Here is a 13173-nt window from a genome sequence, read left to right on the forward strand (position 1 = left end):
AGGAGTTTTAGTGATTTGAAAATTTCTATGATTTTATCAATACTGGAAGGAGGTTTCTGTAAGGCAGCCTGAGGGATACAGACATAAAAGATAAAGCCCTGGTCTTTGAGATATGGTGTAGCCTTATGAGAGGGAGAAGATTTGAATTCTGGTAACAGTTCAGGAAGGTGCAGGCCAAGGATTTGTAGGACTGGAGAATGCTAATAAATGATGGCCAGCATTGGTGTAGGCTATGGGTTTACACAATCCTCCTCGTCCCCACACGCCTCACTTTCGGTTAGTGGGATGACAGAAAATTTCTTGACACACTGGTTTTTGAATGAGGGAGGAAGAAAGGTTTGTTGGAATAGTCTGGGGGCTGTGGGTTGATGAGGAAGCTTGGGAGCAATTCTGCTTTTGGAGCCCTGAACCCTAAAGAGAACAGTCGGGGAAGAGGGTGGAAAGGTGGCGGAAGCCAGATTGGAGCCTCAGCTGTTGACTGGTCCATGTGCAGGACAAAGGGACAGCTCTATTTTCTTGTTATGTTCAAGGCTCCCTCTCTTGGACTTTGGGATGCATTTTGTAAGAGAGCGTATTTTCATTTCTGCGGTGTGTGTGTTACAAAATCACACTTCCTAGGGACACCAAGCAGTTTCTAATGGCAACTGTAACAGCCAGTGTACCAGCTGGGATTTTTGCATTAAGCAGCTCTATTGGGTTTTCTCTACCATACTGGTTGAAAATTGGAACACTTGCTCTAAAAAGCATTTTTAACAAATACTTGTTTTGTCCTTGAAATTTTTACTGCCTCATTTTGTGGACTAATAGGTGTGATTGGGTCTCTTGAGCTTTTTTCATTCAGTTCTGGTCCTCATCAGGGTCCTGCTAGGGAGTTCCCCCCTGCTTCTCCACTCTGTGCCTCTACAGACTGCCTTTATTTTTTAGGCTGATGTGGTCATCAAGTTCCCTGAAGAAGAAGCTCCCTCAACTGTCCTATCTCAGAACCTTTTCACCCCGAAACAGGAAATTCAGGTACATCCCAAAGGCCTTATCCACTAACATGGAGGAGAAATGAGTGCAATGAGGAAGGGCAGCAAGCGCCTGTACTCTGGCTCTGGGCTCTCTTTTAACCTGTTCATATGGTATTTGATAGTTGAGCCTCACCGCCTGTGCATTAGGCAGGGCAAATACCAGTCTCATCCTCAAGCTAAAGAGGTTCAGAGATAGTATGGAGCTCCCAGAAAGTTGGAGATGAAGTCAGAACCTGAGTCTGTTTCCAGATGTGCAGGGGGCTCAGCCCTCCAGATACCACTGGGCGGTTACAGGCACAGATGGGTTTAGCGCTGTCCTCTCTGCTCCTGCGTAAATCAGGGCCAACCGGTGGGAAAGCTGCTGGGAGCAGGGCTTTCCTTCCTTACAGTACCAACTTGAGCAAGCCCAGCCCACAGGACCGCTGTGAGAGTCCAAATGGACAATGGATAAGAAAAGAAGCTTGGAAATGTTTCTGAAAGCTCTTTGCAAAGTAAACCCAATAAATGCTATAAACAATTTAGGTACCAGTTAAGGAAACAGGTGGATCCGCCAGTGGACTATATTTTATAGTCAGGAGAAATGTTCCAACATGGAAAACTACGTATGAATTAATGTGAAGTGTTAAAAGGCGACAACTTGCCCTCATTTCACTATTGAAAAAGGACAAGGATAGAGCAGCAGGATTCTTTCTAAAACTTGAAAGAACATAGTTTTAAGAACGTAAAGCCCAGCTAACAGAAGGTACAGTGTGGTATCAAAGGTGGAAGAGGCGGCAGCAAGGAGTGTTAGAAACCCCTTAATGGCAGTGGCAAAACAAAGAGGAGCTGAGGTGAAAATGGAGGAGCGGGAGTCTCCCATGGGGCTCTCACCTGGCCCAGGGTTGGCTGAGCACGGGTAAGTGGAAAAGAGTGCCACCGTCTATTCACTTAATGAAAATCTTCAAAAGAGAGAAAATAGCTCAGTTTCTATACATGCATTACTGCTCATGGAGCATAGTCACACGCCCTGCTCCATTTGATCCTCATGACAGTTCCAAGTCACCCCTGTTTTCCAGCTGGAAACTGAGGCAAAGAGTGGTAAAGTGACTTGCCCCTGGTCTCACAGCTGAACACAGGAATATGGGCCTAAGTTAACGTCTCTGGAATCCAGTCCCTTACCACTTCCACTAGGTCAAGTAGTTTAGGTGAACTTCCCGAAGATTATTCAGTTGATTCTCTCAGCAGGCAAAACAAATATCAGAGGAGTGCTTCCCAGCCTTCTGATTTTTTTGGAAATCAGGTAGAACAATAAAGGAGAAAGTTTATTGAGACTATCCCCAGAACTTGGACTAGGGGAGAGGCTGTCGTGGTGGGGTTGGGACCTCCTGAAGTGAGGCTGTGTTAAATATTAAAAGGGGTGAAGTTGTCAACAGTTAGCTCCCTGAAGCAGGGCAATAGTATATGACTTAGAGACCCAGATGCCACCTAGGAACCCAGAATCCTGACATCTAAGCCATCCACATGTGCCCGTCTACCTGGGTACCCTTTTTGACACAGCCAAATGCCACTTTATTGGTTGCATTCTCCAGTTTGTAGATTGTAGTTTTTAAGGTAGAGAAGGGGTTGGCCAAGCGGTGAGCCCATAGTGTCTTGGGAGGTACACTTCTAGAATCAGAAACCAGCATTGAGAAGAGGCAAAAAGCCAAGTGGCTACTTGTTGTCGGGAGGCTTTAGCCCCTGGGAGGCATTTCCTCTTAATAATGGTCAGTGATGCTTTTGGTTCCTGGTGCACATTCTGAAGGCTTTCCGTGTGTCTTCTCTTGGCAGCACCTGTTCCGAGAGCCTGAGAAGAGGCCCCCCACCGTGGTGTCTAATACATTCACCGCCCTCATCCTCTCGCCCTTGCTCCTGCTCTTTGCTCTGGTGAGTCGCCATAATTAGCATGGGCAGCGTGTGTCTGGCGCCAGACTCGGCAGATGTAGCCATTCCAAAGGAGGCTTTGTGCTCTGGCCTCAGCACAGCTCCAGAGGGGTCCAGCAGCTGTGACCTGAACTGATGGTCAAAAAATTTTAGAATAACCAAATTCCCCACTATGGGGGAGTGGCCAGATAAATTGATCCATTAATAAGTGGGCATGAGAAAGTTCCTAATAGCCACTGAAAGTGAAGTGTATGGACTGTGGTGCTGCATAGTAGGGTTCAGATGCGATCAAGTGTGGAAAAAGCAAGGCCTAGTGTTGATAGCTGTGAAGAATAGAGAACAGAGGCCGAACATTCCAGCTCTATTTAGAGCATAAAACTGGAAACAGCCTACGGTTCTCATGAAAGCAAGTGTTAATTAGTAAGCCCATCCGACAGAGTAGCACACTCTCGGGAACAGGGGTAGATTTACACTCATAGGACAAGATGGCCAAATGGATTACTGAGTGTGGAAGACAGAGGATAGGATAGCATGTTTATGTGATGCTTTGTGGAATTTTTTTTAAAAAAAATATGTATTAACTTTGGTCACCTGAGGAGAGGACATTTTGGAGAATACAAAAGAAGGAAACTTTTACATTTTATACTCTATTGTATTGTTTGCATATATATTTTTTTCTTTCTTTTTTGGAGGGGAGTGCTGGGGATTGAAACCAGTCCTTGTGCATGTGAGGCAAGCAGTCTACCAACTGAGCTATGTCCCCAGCCCCTGTATATTTTTTAACTAATTAATTGGTTTGTCTTTTGTTTCTCTTTTAAAATCATAAATGTAGATATATATCCTCAGGGTTCAGAGAATTTTGAGGAAAAAAACTCATTAGATCTTACTTTTTGGAAAGTTGCCTGTGTTCCTAATTAATTTGTTGATTTTAACAAAAGAATTTTTGGTTTATCTAAATCTAGAAGCATGCCACAAGCTTCCAGAAACCAGACCTGAGGTGTGAGCCACTGTTCTTGTATCTGAGCATCAGGATTTCAGAAGGCATAGAACCCGTGCCTGCGGCCGCCAGCTGTCAGCGGGTTCATCCCTCCAGTTCTTACAGAACTTGGTGGAAGCGTCAGTTACTTTATCATAACTGCATCTTCTGACTTGCCAGCTTTATGGTTCTACCTGTTTTAAAACAGAATGGTTTACTGGCTTTAAAAATGATGTACAGGGTTGAGTTACTCAAGCACAGTTGCGAGCAGGTGCTGCGACGCCTTTCTACCAAAAAAGGGAACATTTTTTCCTGAGGGTTTATAACAGGGTGGTTGTCATTTAGAAATATTCCCTTTTTCCAGTTTGCATGAACTTTTAAGCCCTGAGGACTATTCATTGGATGAGCATTGGCATGGCATGTGTAGCCTTTCTTTCAGGTTCTAATATCTTTTTAATTTATTTCTCCACATCCTTCAGTGGATCCGGATTGGTGCCAATATCTCCAACTTCACTTTTGCTCCTAGCACAATTATCTTTCACCTGGGACATGCTGGTAAGTGCCCCAGGCTGCTAATTCCATTTAACCTCCTCTGACATTTTGCCTGCCCACGCAAAAGCCCTGTTAAGTAGACCCACAACCTATTAACTATAATGACTTAATAGCATAACATTTCCCTCTTCCTCCTGGCCTTTTAAGACAGTTAATATGATGATAAACCTGTTTGGCCCATCAGCTTAGAACAGCTGTCATTATATTGGGCTTCATTGTACTAGGAGGCTGTTGGCAGGCCATTTACCCTCATTTAATAGCCCTGTTCATTTCCAGAGATTACTCACTTATCGTATCTTTACACCAAGCCATCTTCCTGGATGAAGAGCATTAATGCAGTTTCCAAAGGTTATCTTTCCCCACCGCATCGATCTTTACATTTGCTGGCGGCTCTGTCTGGACAGTAATAGAAAACAGTCCCTTCTGTAGTCAGACATGCTGTCCTGTATTGTTCTCTTGAGAACTTGGGACCTAAATAGCCTGAACATAATGAGACAGTAAATTCACAAATCAGTTATGTATTTCTGAGTCTTTGACACTATTGGATCAGTGTTCCCTTGCATCTCACTGAGACTTCAATATTTTTTAATTCCTTTGCCTCTTTTGGGAGTCATCATCTCTACATCCATAATATATGGCTTCTGGAGGGGTCCATGAACAAATCCCTTGAAATTCAGGCAAATGTGTGTCTATATTTTTCTGGGAAAGAGAGTCCATAACTTTGATCAGATTCTCACAGTGGCATGACCTCAGAAATGGCCAAGAATCCTTGCTGTAGTTATCTGTCATGCTTCTGGGCAAAATTGACAGAATGACCTTTCTCTCCAGCTTAGCTACTGCATTTGAATGATAGCCCTCCTGGGTCAGTCTGAGAACAAAACCTGCATATAAACTTGTTGAGAGACATGATTTTTCTTACTAGTATGCTTTTTGTGCATATTTCCTTGTTTGATTTTCATTGCAACCCTGGTGGGAGTGATTGGGGCAGGAATTATGATCCCATTTGACAGGTGAGAGAATTTGGAAACAGAAATTAAGAGACTGGTGAGGGCGGAGCCTGGACCAGAACCCAGGGCTCTGAGTGCTTTTTGTCCCTTCCTAGTCACAGTAGCAAATCATCCTTAATGTTCTTTTGTTTTTGTTTTTAGAGATGGGGGTCTCAGCCTGTGTTCTCCAGGCTGCTCTTGAATTCCTGGCTCAGGGGATCCTCCTACCTCAGCCTTCCAAGTGCTGGGATTTCTGGCACATTCTACCATGCTTAACTTCCTTAACATGTATTTAATAAGAAGGGAATAACTCATTTGTTTATATCCTGCATACTTCCATTAAGAATTCAAAAAATAAAGGCAGTGGCTCATGCCTGTAATCCCAGCTACTGAGATGGGAGGATCATAAGTTCAAGGTCAGCCTGGGCAACTTAGTGAGACCCTGCCTCAAAATAAAATTTAAAAAGAAAAGAAAACAATGGTAGAGTGCTTGCCTAGCATGAGCAAGGCCCTGGATTTGATCCGCTGTACTGCATAGTACCGGGGATTGAAGCCAGGGGTACTTTACCATTGAGCTACATCCCCAGCCCTTTTCATTTTTTATTCTCAGCCAAGGTCTCTCTGAATTGCCAAGACTGAACTTGTAATCGTTTTCCCTCAGCCTCCCAAGTATCTGGGACTATAGGTGTGCAGCATCAGACCCAGCTAAAAGAAAAGAATTTTAAAAACTTAAGTTTTTTTTTTTTTTTTTTTTGTACTAGGGATTGAACCAAAGGCGCTTTACCATGAGCCACATCCCCAGCCCTTTTTATTTTTTATTTTGAGATGGGGTCTTGCTAAGTTGCCAAGGGCTTCGCTGAGTTGCTGAGGCTGACTTTGAACTTGCAGTCCTCCTGCCTGTGTATCCCAAGTTGCTGGGATTATAGGTGTGCATCACCGTGCCAGGCAATGGTAAAGTTTTAAGGGAAACAAAACCCGTGTTAAAGAACAGAAATAGATGTGAGCAGCACTATGGATTGAAATAAAATAGTCGAAGTCTGACTTTTGGTTCTGAATTTCTTGGTAGCCAGGGCTGAGGAAGTTATCTACTTTCTGGCATTAAATAAAAGGGATGAAACAAACTGAAACTAATCTGGAAATACAGTCCGTTTCCTGACCCAGCAGTCCACTGCTTCTAAGTCCCTTCCACCCAGAGCACCATCAGCTTTCATTAACTGGGTCTTTTGACTCCTCTGCAGCTATGCTGGGGCTCATGTATGTCTATTGGACTCAGCTCAACATGTTCCAGACCCTGAAGTACCTGGCCATCCTGGGCAGCGTGACGTTTCTGGCTGGCAATCGGATGTTGGCCCAGCAGGCAGTCAAGAGGTAAGGCCAGGGCTGGGCTGGGGCCCCGGGGTAGGATTAGACGTATTGGTTAGCTCTGCCAGTCCAAATCGAGACCAAGGATATGTGGCAACAAGATTCATTTCCTTAAGGGCAATTCTGACTGTTTAATCCAGCTCAATACAGAAGCCATAGAATGTTTTAAGTCAGTAAAGGGCCTTTAATGATCAGCCATAGATCTATTAAAAGCACAATTATTTATATCACTACTCATTGAAATGAGAGAGGAAAGTAATTGCTATATGTAGATTAAAATGGGCTAGAATATGTGATAGACGATTGTTTTCTGTCTGGCTGTGTAAAAATCCTCCTCTCTGGTAACAGGATTCTGCCCTTCCCCTCCCTCACACCCCTAAGGGTGACACCTGGAGTCTATCCTGTGTGTGAGGTCTGTGTTCTTCCCACAGAAGCTGCACAGGTTTTGCAGAGGGCTCCCAGCAGGGAGCATCCACCCAGGAGCCCACACACTACCCAAGAACCAGACAGGCCAAGAGTCAGACCTTGACGTGATGGCAGCTTGCTGGCAGCTCGACTTTCAGAACAGAATTGGAGGCAAATTTAAATGTCACATAGGTGTTTCTCATTGATTTGGCTTTATTAGAACCTGGGTGATTTCAGTCATGCAAAGGCCAATAGGAAAAGGTCAAAATTGCTTTCGCCTTTGGAAGAAATCATTTTCAGACATGCCCTGCTTTCTCCTCTCCGAGATGTCTGCTAGCAGAATGGAACTCAATATCATGCCCTCCAACACTGCTGCCAATTAGGTTGGTCAGAGCTGGGAGAGGTTTTCTCAAGGAGACCATTAGTGGGTGAAAGAAGCAAAGGTCTCCTCTCTCCCCAGTTTCCACTGTGAACTTTTTGAGGGCCTCACTCTGGAGAGTGGTGCAGACATGCTCTTTGGCTTCCCCAGAGTAATCCAGGTCCCCCAGAGCTCTATTTGGCACCAGCAGTGGTGGCTTGTTCCTTTTTTGATCCCTTCACAGCCTTTACTTGATGGCTGTGCAGTGCAGCTAGAAAGAGCCTGGGACTCCAAAGTTTTCGCAGAGCAGAGCCTGTTCCCTTGCAGCAACCAGTCTGGGCCCCCAGGGAGCTAGCTGTGCTCTGCTAACTTTTCTTTTCTGGAATTTGCTCACAAGACAGAACAGAGGAGAGCAGGGGAGAAACCACTTGACTTAGATGCTGCTTACCACTTCCTAATCTGAAATCCTAAAGTTGTGTGCATTTTCGGCGGGGAGAGACCATGGTTTTTAACAGAATCCCAAGAGGATCAGTAACTCCTCACACACAGACACACACACACACACACACACACACACACACACACACACATGCACCCTGTAAGTCCTGAAGAATCAGTGGCCTTAATAGAAGCTCTGGTTGGGTGTTTGCCATTTCCTACTTCAGCTTATTTCTCCTCTCGCTGTCCTTTCTTGATTCTCAAACCCTCTTTCCTTTGGCAGGATCGCTGCAGAGCAGAGCAGTAGATTGGCAAAATATAGGACACTACGGTAAAGATGAAGGGTGGACGCATCCCAGGACTAGGGTCCCTTTCCCATCTTGCCTTCCTCATGCATGTCAGTTATTTGATTGAGTTTTTGACCCATTCATTCTTCCCTTCCCTCCCTATGCCAAAGCCAATTCCGAGGCCATTTTATAATCTGCCGGAAGAGGTTGTGGCTGGACCAGGGCAGAAACTGCCTGAGGAAGCCCAGCTGGTGTTGTAATTCTGCAGTGGAGCAACTTTGGCCTGGCTCTGACTGCAAGAGATGCCATCCTTCCTTGTGTCCCGAAGGGTATTGATTTATATGTAACAGCCTCTCTGTGTTCATAGCAGAGCAGGATTGAAGATAAAAAAGTCCAACCTTGGACATTTTAAAAGGGACACCATCCAAGACTCTTACATTTATTAAATGGTGGTCCCATGGCAAATCCTGGCACACCTTGTCACTGTTTCTAGGCCTTTCCATAACCCTAATCTCTAGTTGGGCCAAACAGTGTGGTTTGGTGAGACTGAATTATGCAGGATCGAGGACACGGATGAAAGCCAGCAGCAGAGTCCCAGTTCTTAGCATGCAGGGTGTGGTTCAGGGCTGCTCCCTATGTGACTGACAGTGCTAATGCTCTCCAGGGGTTGGTCCTGGGATGAGTACGGCGGGGAGGCAAGGTGTAGGGAAGGAAGGACAGAGAGTGCCTGCAACTTTATAGATCTAGATAGAGGTGGACAAGAGGTTTTCGTGAGGGGCCAGAACCCTTAGCTCTGGCACTGTTGTGTGAAAACGGCCATAGACCATGTAAACAAGTGGATGTGGTTGTATCTCAATAAAACTATTTACCAAAACTGGTGCTGGGCTGGATTTGGTCTGCGTGACATAGTTGGCTGATCCCTGCTCTAGACCAAGAAAGGGTAGGGAGGTGTTTGGATTTCTGAGTCATGTCCCCTCTTATCCCTTGACTTGGAAATGGCTTTCTATGCAAAAGCAACTAAGCCATCTAATTTTTAATCCTCTGAAAATAGGAGAGATCAACAAAAGCATAGGATTTAGAGCCCTTTCACTGATGTGTGAACATCGGCTGGGTCACCTAGTCCTCAACGTAGAAAAAAAAACTGCATTTATTTTGGCTTTTTTCCCCCAGGTTTAACTGAGGTGTAATTCACATAGAGGAAAATTCACTTGTGTGTGTGGGTATAATTCTATGACTCTTAAAAAGCATATATGGTTATACAGCTACCATCTCAATCAAGATAGAGACTTTCCCACACTTTTGTTTTGGCCCCTTTTGTAGGCAGCCCCCTCTCCCTACCAGTACCCCCTGGCCTTACTTATTTGGTTGTGTCCTAAATTATACTTGTTCTGTCTGCAGTTTGCTTTCAGAACTAGTCCTTCCTGCTTTATGCTGAGTTCTTTAATTCTTTACCCTGAATTGATATTTCTCCCTTGATTTTCAGATGGTCCACTTCTACCTGCTATTCCCATATCATATAGCTTGAGGGAGAAGAAAGTCATTTGATCATTTGAATATTTGGGACTTTCTGAGGTTGGGACCTAGTGTTTAGGTTTAGCCTCTGGTACCTAAAGACTTGTAGTTGATCTGAAGACAGACACTGATATGAGCGACCATAACAGAGGGCATTGCTAGTGGGCCACTACCCTTCTTCTGTTCTTATTTCTCACTCATGCTGTCCCTTCTGCAGAAACTTTTTTAAGCACACACATTTTAATGTACCTGGGATCTCTGAACATTGTTAAGGAGTTAGGAGCACACAGTCTTGCCCCCAAGATGAGCTTCATGCCTATATGTGCCCCTGGGAACTGTTTTGGTAATTGACCTGGACCCTCCATTCTGCAAGACTGTGGCATCACTGTATGTAGTCCTCACCATAGGGTCTAGTCGCCGCTAAGGATGGTGGGTGTGTCAGCGCCCCACCCCCTTCACTGGAGCCTGCCTCCACCAATTGGTTTCTTACTGCTCTCAGTGCCAGGTAACAGATCTGTCTAGATGATCCTTTTTGCTTCTGTGTTTCCCCATTGTTGAATCCAGGGAAAACCAAAGGGAAAGAGGGAATAAAGACAGGTTTTTATCCCATCTTATAATGTTTCTGAGTAACTCTCATTTTTTAGAATTACTCTGTGTTTAGATGCTGGGTCTGACTCTAGATAAGAACATGGCCACGTGGCAGGAATGTGGTGCAGGATACTGTCCTCCAAGCTGCAGAAGGGCCACATGTTGGTTGGCAGATGTGAAATCTGGGAGATTGACAATAAACATTCTTTAAACCCTCCACTCTGTTCTGCTAGTTGGAACTTGCACTTTTTGGCCTTGTACTGTGAGAGGTGTGCCTGGAATTACCTCATCTCCTGTATTTTCACATAAACTTTCTTAGTTCTAAAGTTTGTTTCATTGTTTCTAAGTTGTCATCAGCTTCAGTTATGAATTAGCTGCCTCACATTCCTTTTGTGAGATGAGATGGGGCATAACTGAATAAAACCAATGATTATTCCCTTATAAATGGGACCTTGTGGTGGGAGAGTGCCTTGGTCTCTGTTGTTACCAGTTAGGAGCTGTAATGGTGAGTCAGAAACTTCAGTAATTTTGTGTTTTCTCTTCATTTTTCTTTCAGAACAGCACATTAGTTCCAGAAAAAGGATGGAAATTTTGAAAACTGAAGTGAATGTCAAGAGAGGGAGTCAAGAACAGTTCACAATGTGAAAAAAGGAATTTAAGAAAAAAATAACTTTATTTAAAAAGAAAACAATTGCGATGTGGTTGTACTGTTGCTTGTTGTTTTTCAGTTTCCCCCCATGGAGCAGACGCCTTGAGTCCAGACTGCCTGTTTCTGACATGATGCCCTAGCAAGGCGCTCTGAGTGCCCTTAGTTACCCACCCAGGGACTGCATTGGAAAGTTGAAATCTGTGATTAATTTGTTTTGGAATAAAAAGGATGATAACAGAAGCAAAGGCCTGACTGAGAGCTCTCTAGTACTTTTGGAATGTGTGACATAAGGACTTGATTGAGACTTGGTTCTTGGCCATGGGCAGGGTGCTTCTTCCCCTTTCCCAAAAGGACGGAAGTTGCGGGAGCAGCCGCCTTCCGTCTGCTTCTCCAGCAGTGAGCCTGCAGGGAGCCCCACTGGTCTGAAGACTCCCCTTGGTCCACAACTAGGACCTGCTCGAGGCTCTTGCCTTGAAAGTTTGGTGTCAGTCCCCCGTGAGGGCGTCAGCTGTCTCAGTTCATTCCTGCTGCTGTGATGACATGCCACAAACTGGGTGATTTATAAATAATAGAAATTTATTTCCTATGGTTCTGGGGCCTGGGAAATCCGAGTTCAAGTCACCAGCAGATTTGGCTTCTAGTGAGAGCCTGCTCCTTGTAGATGGTGCTGTCTTAGTGTCTTCACATGGCAGAAAGGGACAAATGTTTTGTCCTCATGTGGCAGAAGGGGCAGAAAGATAAAAAATGAGCTAGCTAGTTCCCTCAGCCAGTACTCATCCATTGGTGAGGGCTTGGCCCGCCTGCTTTAGTCACCTCTTAAGGGCCCCACGTGTGTGTGTGTGTGTGTGTGTGTGTGTGTGCGTGTGTGCGTGCATGTGCGCTTGTGTGTGTGTGTTTTACTGGGGATTGAACCCAGGGGTGTTTTTGCCACTGAATTACGATCCCAGTCCCTTTTTTGAATTTTATTTTGAAACAGGGTCTCCTAAATTGCCCAAGTTGGCCTTGAACTTATCCTTCTGTCTCAGGCTCCTGACAGGTGTGCATCACCATGACTGGCCCATTTAGTTAACTTTCAGGATGCAGGTAATCCTCACAGAGTTTACTGAATTCAGGGTACAGAAGTTATGTCATTTTAATTAGATTGCTTTCCAATCTAGCTGGACTTTACTCCAGTAAGGAAATTGGGATCTTTTACTGGAAACAGGGAAAGGAAATTCTAGAACTCTGGGCTAGTCCTGAAAAGGGTCCTACGGATGGGAAGACAAAATATGGGCAATTGCAGGGCAGTCCCTAAGGTGGGAAGCAGGCTTCACCTCTCCCCGAAATTGCATGCTAGTGGCCCATAGATATTTGACCTACAGTGTTTAAGTAGTTGAATCAGTTGCTGACATTTGAAAATGAGATTTATATAAAAAAAATCTGGGTTTGGGTTTTGGAATCTGAGTCCTCTGTTGTTTCCTGCTGTTTTCTGAGTGCTATTAGCAGGGTCCCAATAAGCGGTTTGTGCTGGGTCCACATTCTCTCATTCCCCGGCTTGTATTTCCTGAGGGGCCTGGGGTCTTGGAGTCACAAGAGTCTCCCCATGCCCTCCTCCCCTCCGCCTTGAAGAAGGGAATTAGAGCCCCATTAGTGAAGGGCTGCATTACTGACTAGCTGCCCTTTCCTTTGGATGGGTCTACACTCACCTGATTGTTATGGTCCCTCCCCTCAGTTCTTCGTGCTATTCCACTTGCCAGTTTTGGTTGTGGTGGTTGTTGTACTAAGGTTTGAACCCAGGGGAATTCTACCACTGAACTACATCCCCATCTAGTTTGTTTTGTTTTTTGGAACCAAGGATTGAACCCACGGGCCCTTTACCACTGAGCCACATCCCCAGCTCTTTTTATTTTTTATTGAGTCACTGGAATTACAGGCGTGTGCCACTTTTCCTGTCATCTTTGTTCCTTTGATAATTGCCTTTGGGACCCCTGTTTTAATTTTTGTTACTCATCCCATTCTGAGGGGAAAGGCCGATGTCCCTACTTCTGCATACTGGGACCTCAGCAAGTCTGAGTGGTGAGGTAGGTGAGAGGCAGCAGCGTGTGGGATGATAGCAGGGCAGCCTGCTCAGCTTCTCTATTGCCAGACCTGGACAGGCCTGGAGACAGACTG

General features: G+C 45.0%; 1 protein-coding gene across 2 annotated transcripts in view; it reads left to right on the forward strand.

Annotated features, from left to right (window-relative positions):
• Positions 1-11267, forward strand: part of Rpn2 (ribophorin II) — a 58145-nt gene extending 46878 nt beyond the window's left edge. The window contains exons 13-18 of one of the 2 annotated variants that reach the window (XM_076851825.1): positions 925-1011; positions 2817-2912; positions 4365-4440; positions 6662-6791; positions 8270-8317; positions 10930-11267. In XM_076851825.1, coding sequence (XP_076707940.1) covers positions 925-1011; positions 2817-2912; positions 4365-4440; positions 6662-6791; positions 8270-8317; positions 10930-10942 — 450 coding nt within the window. In that variant the 3' untranslated portion in view covers positions 10943-11267. The remainder of the gene's footprint in view (positions 1-924; positions 1012-2816; positions 2913-4364; positions 4441-6661; positions 6792-8269; positions 8318-10929) is intronic. The other variant, XM_076851827.1, reaches the window with a different exon arrangement.
• The last annotated feature ends 1906 nt before the right edge of the window (positions 11268-13173 follow it).

Source organism: Callospermophilus lateralis, chromosome 3, assembly GCF_048772815.1.
Source record: "Callospermophilus lateralis isolate mCalLat2 chromosome 3, mCalLat2.hap1, whole genome shotgun sequence".
Lineage (NCBI taxonomy): Eukaryota > Metazoa > Chordata > Mammalia > Rodentia > Sciuridae > Callospermophilus > Callospermophilus lateralis.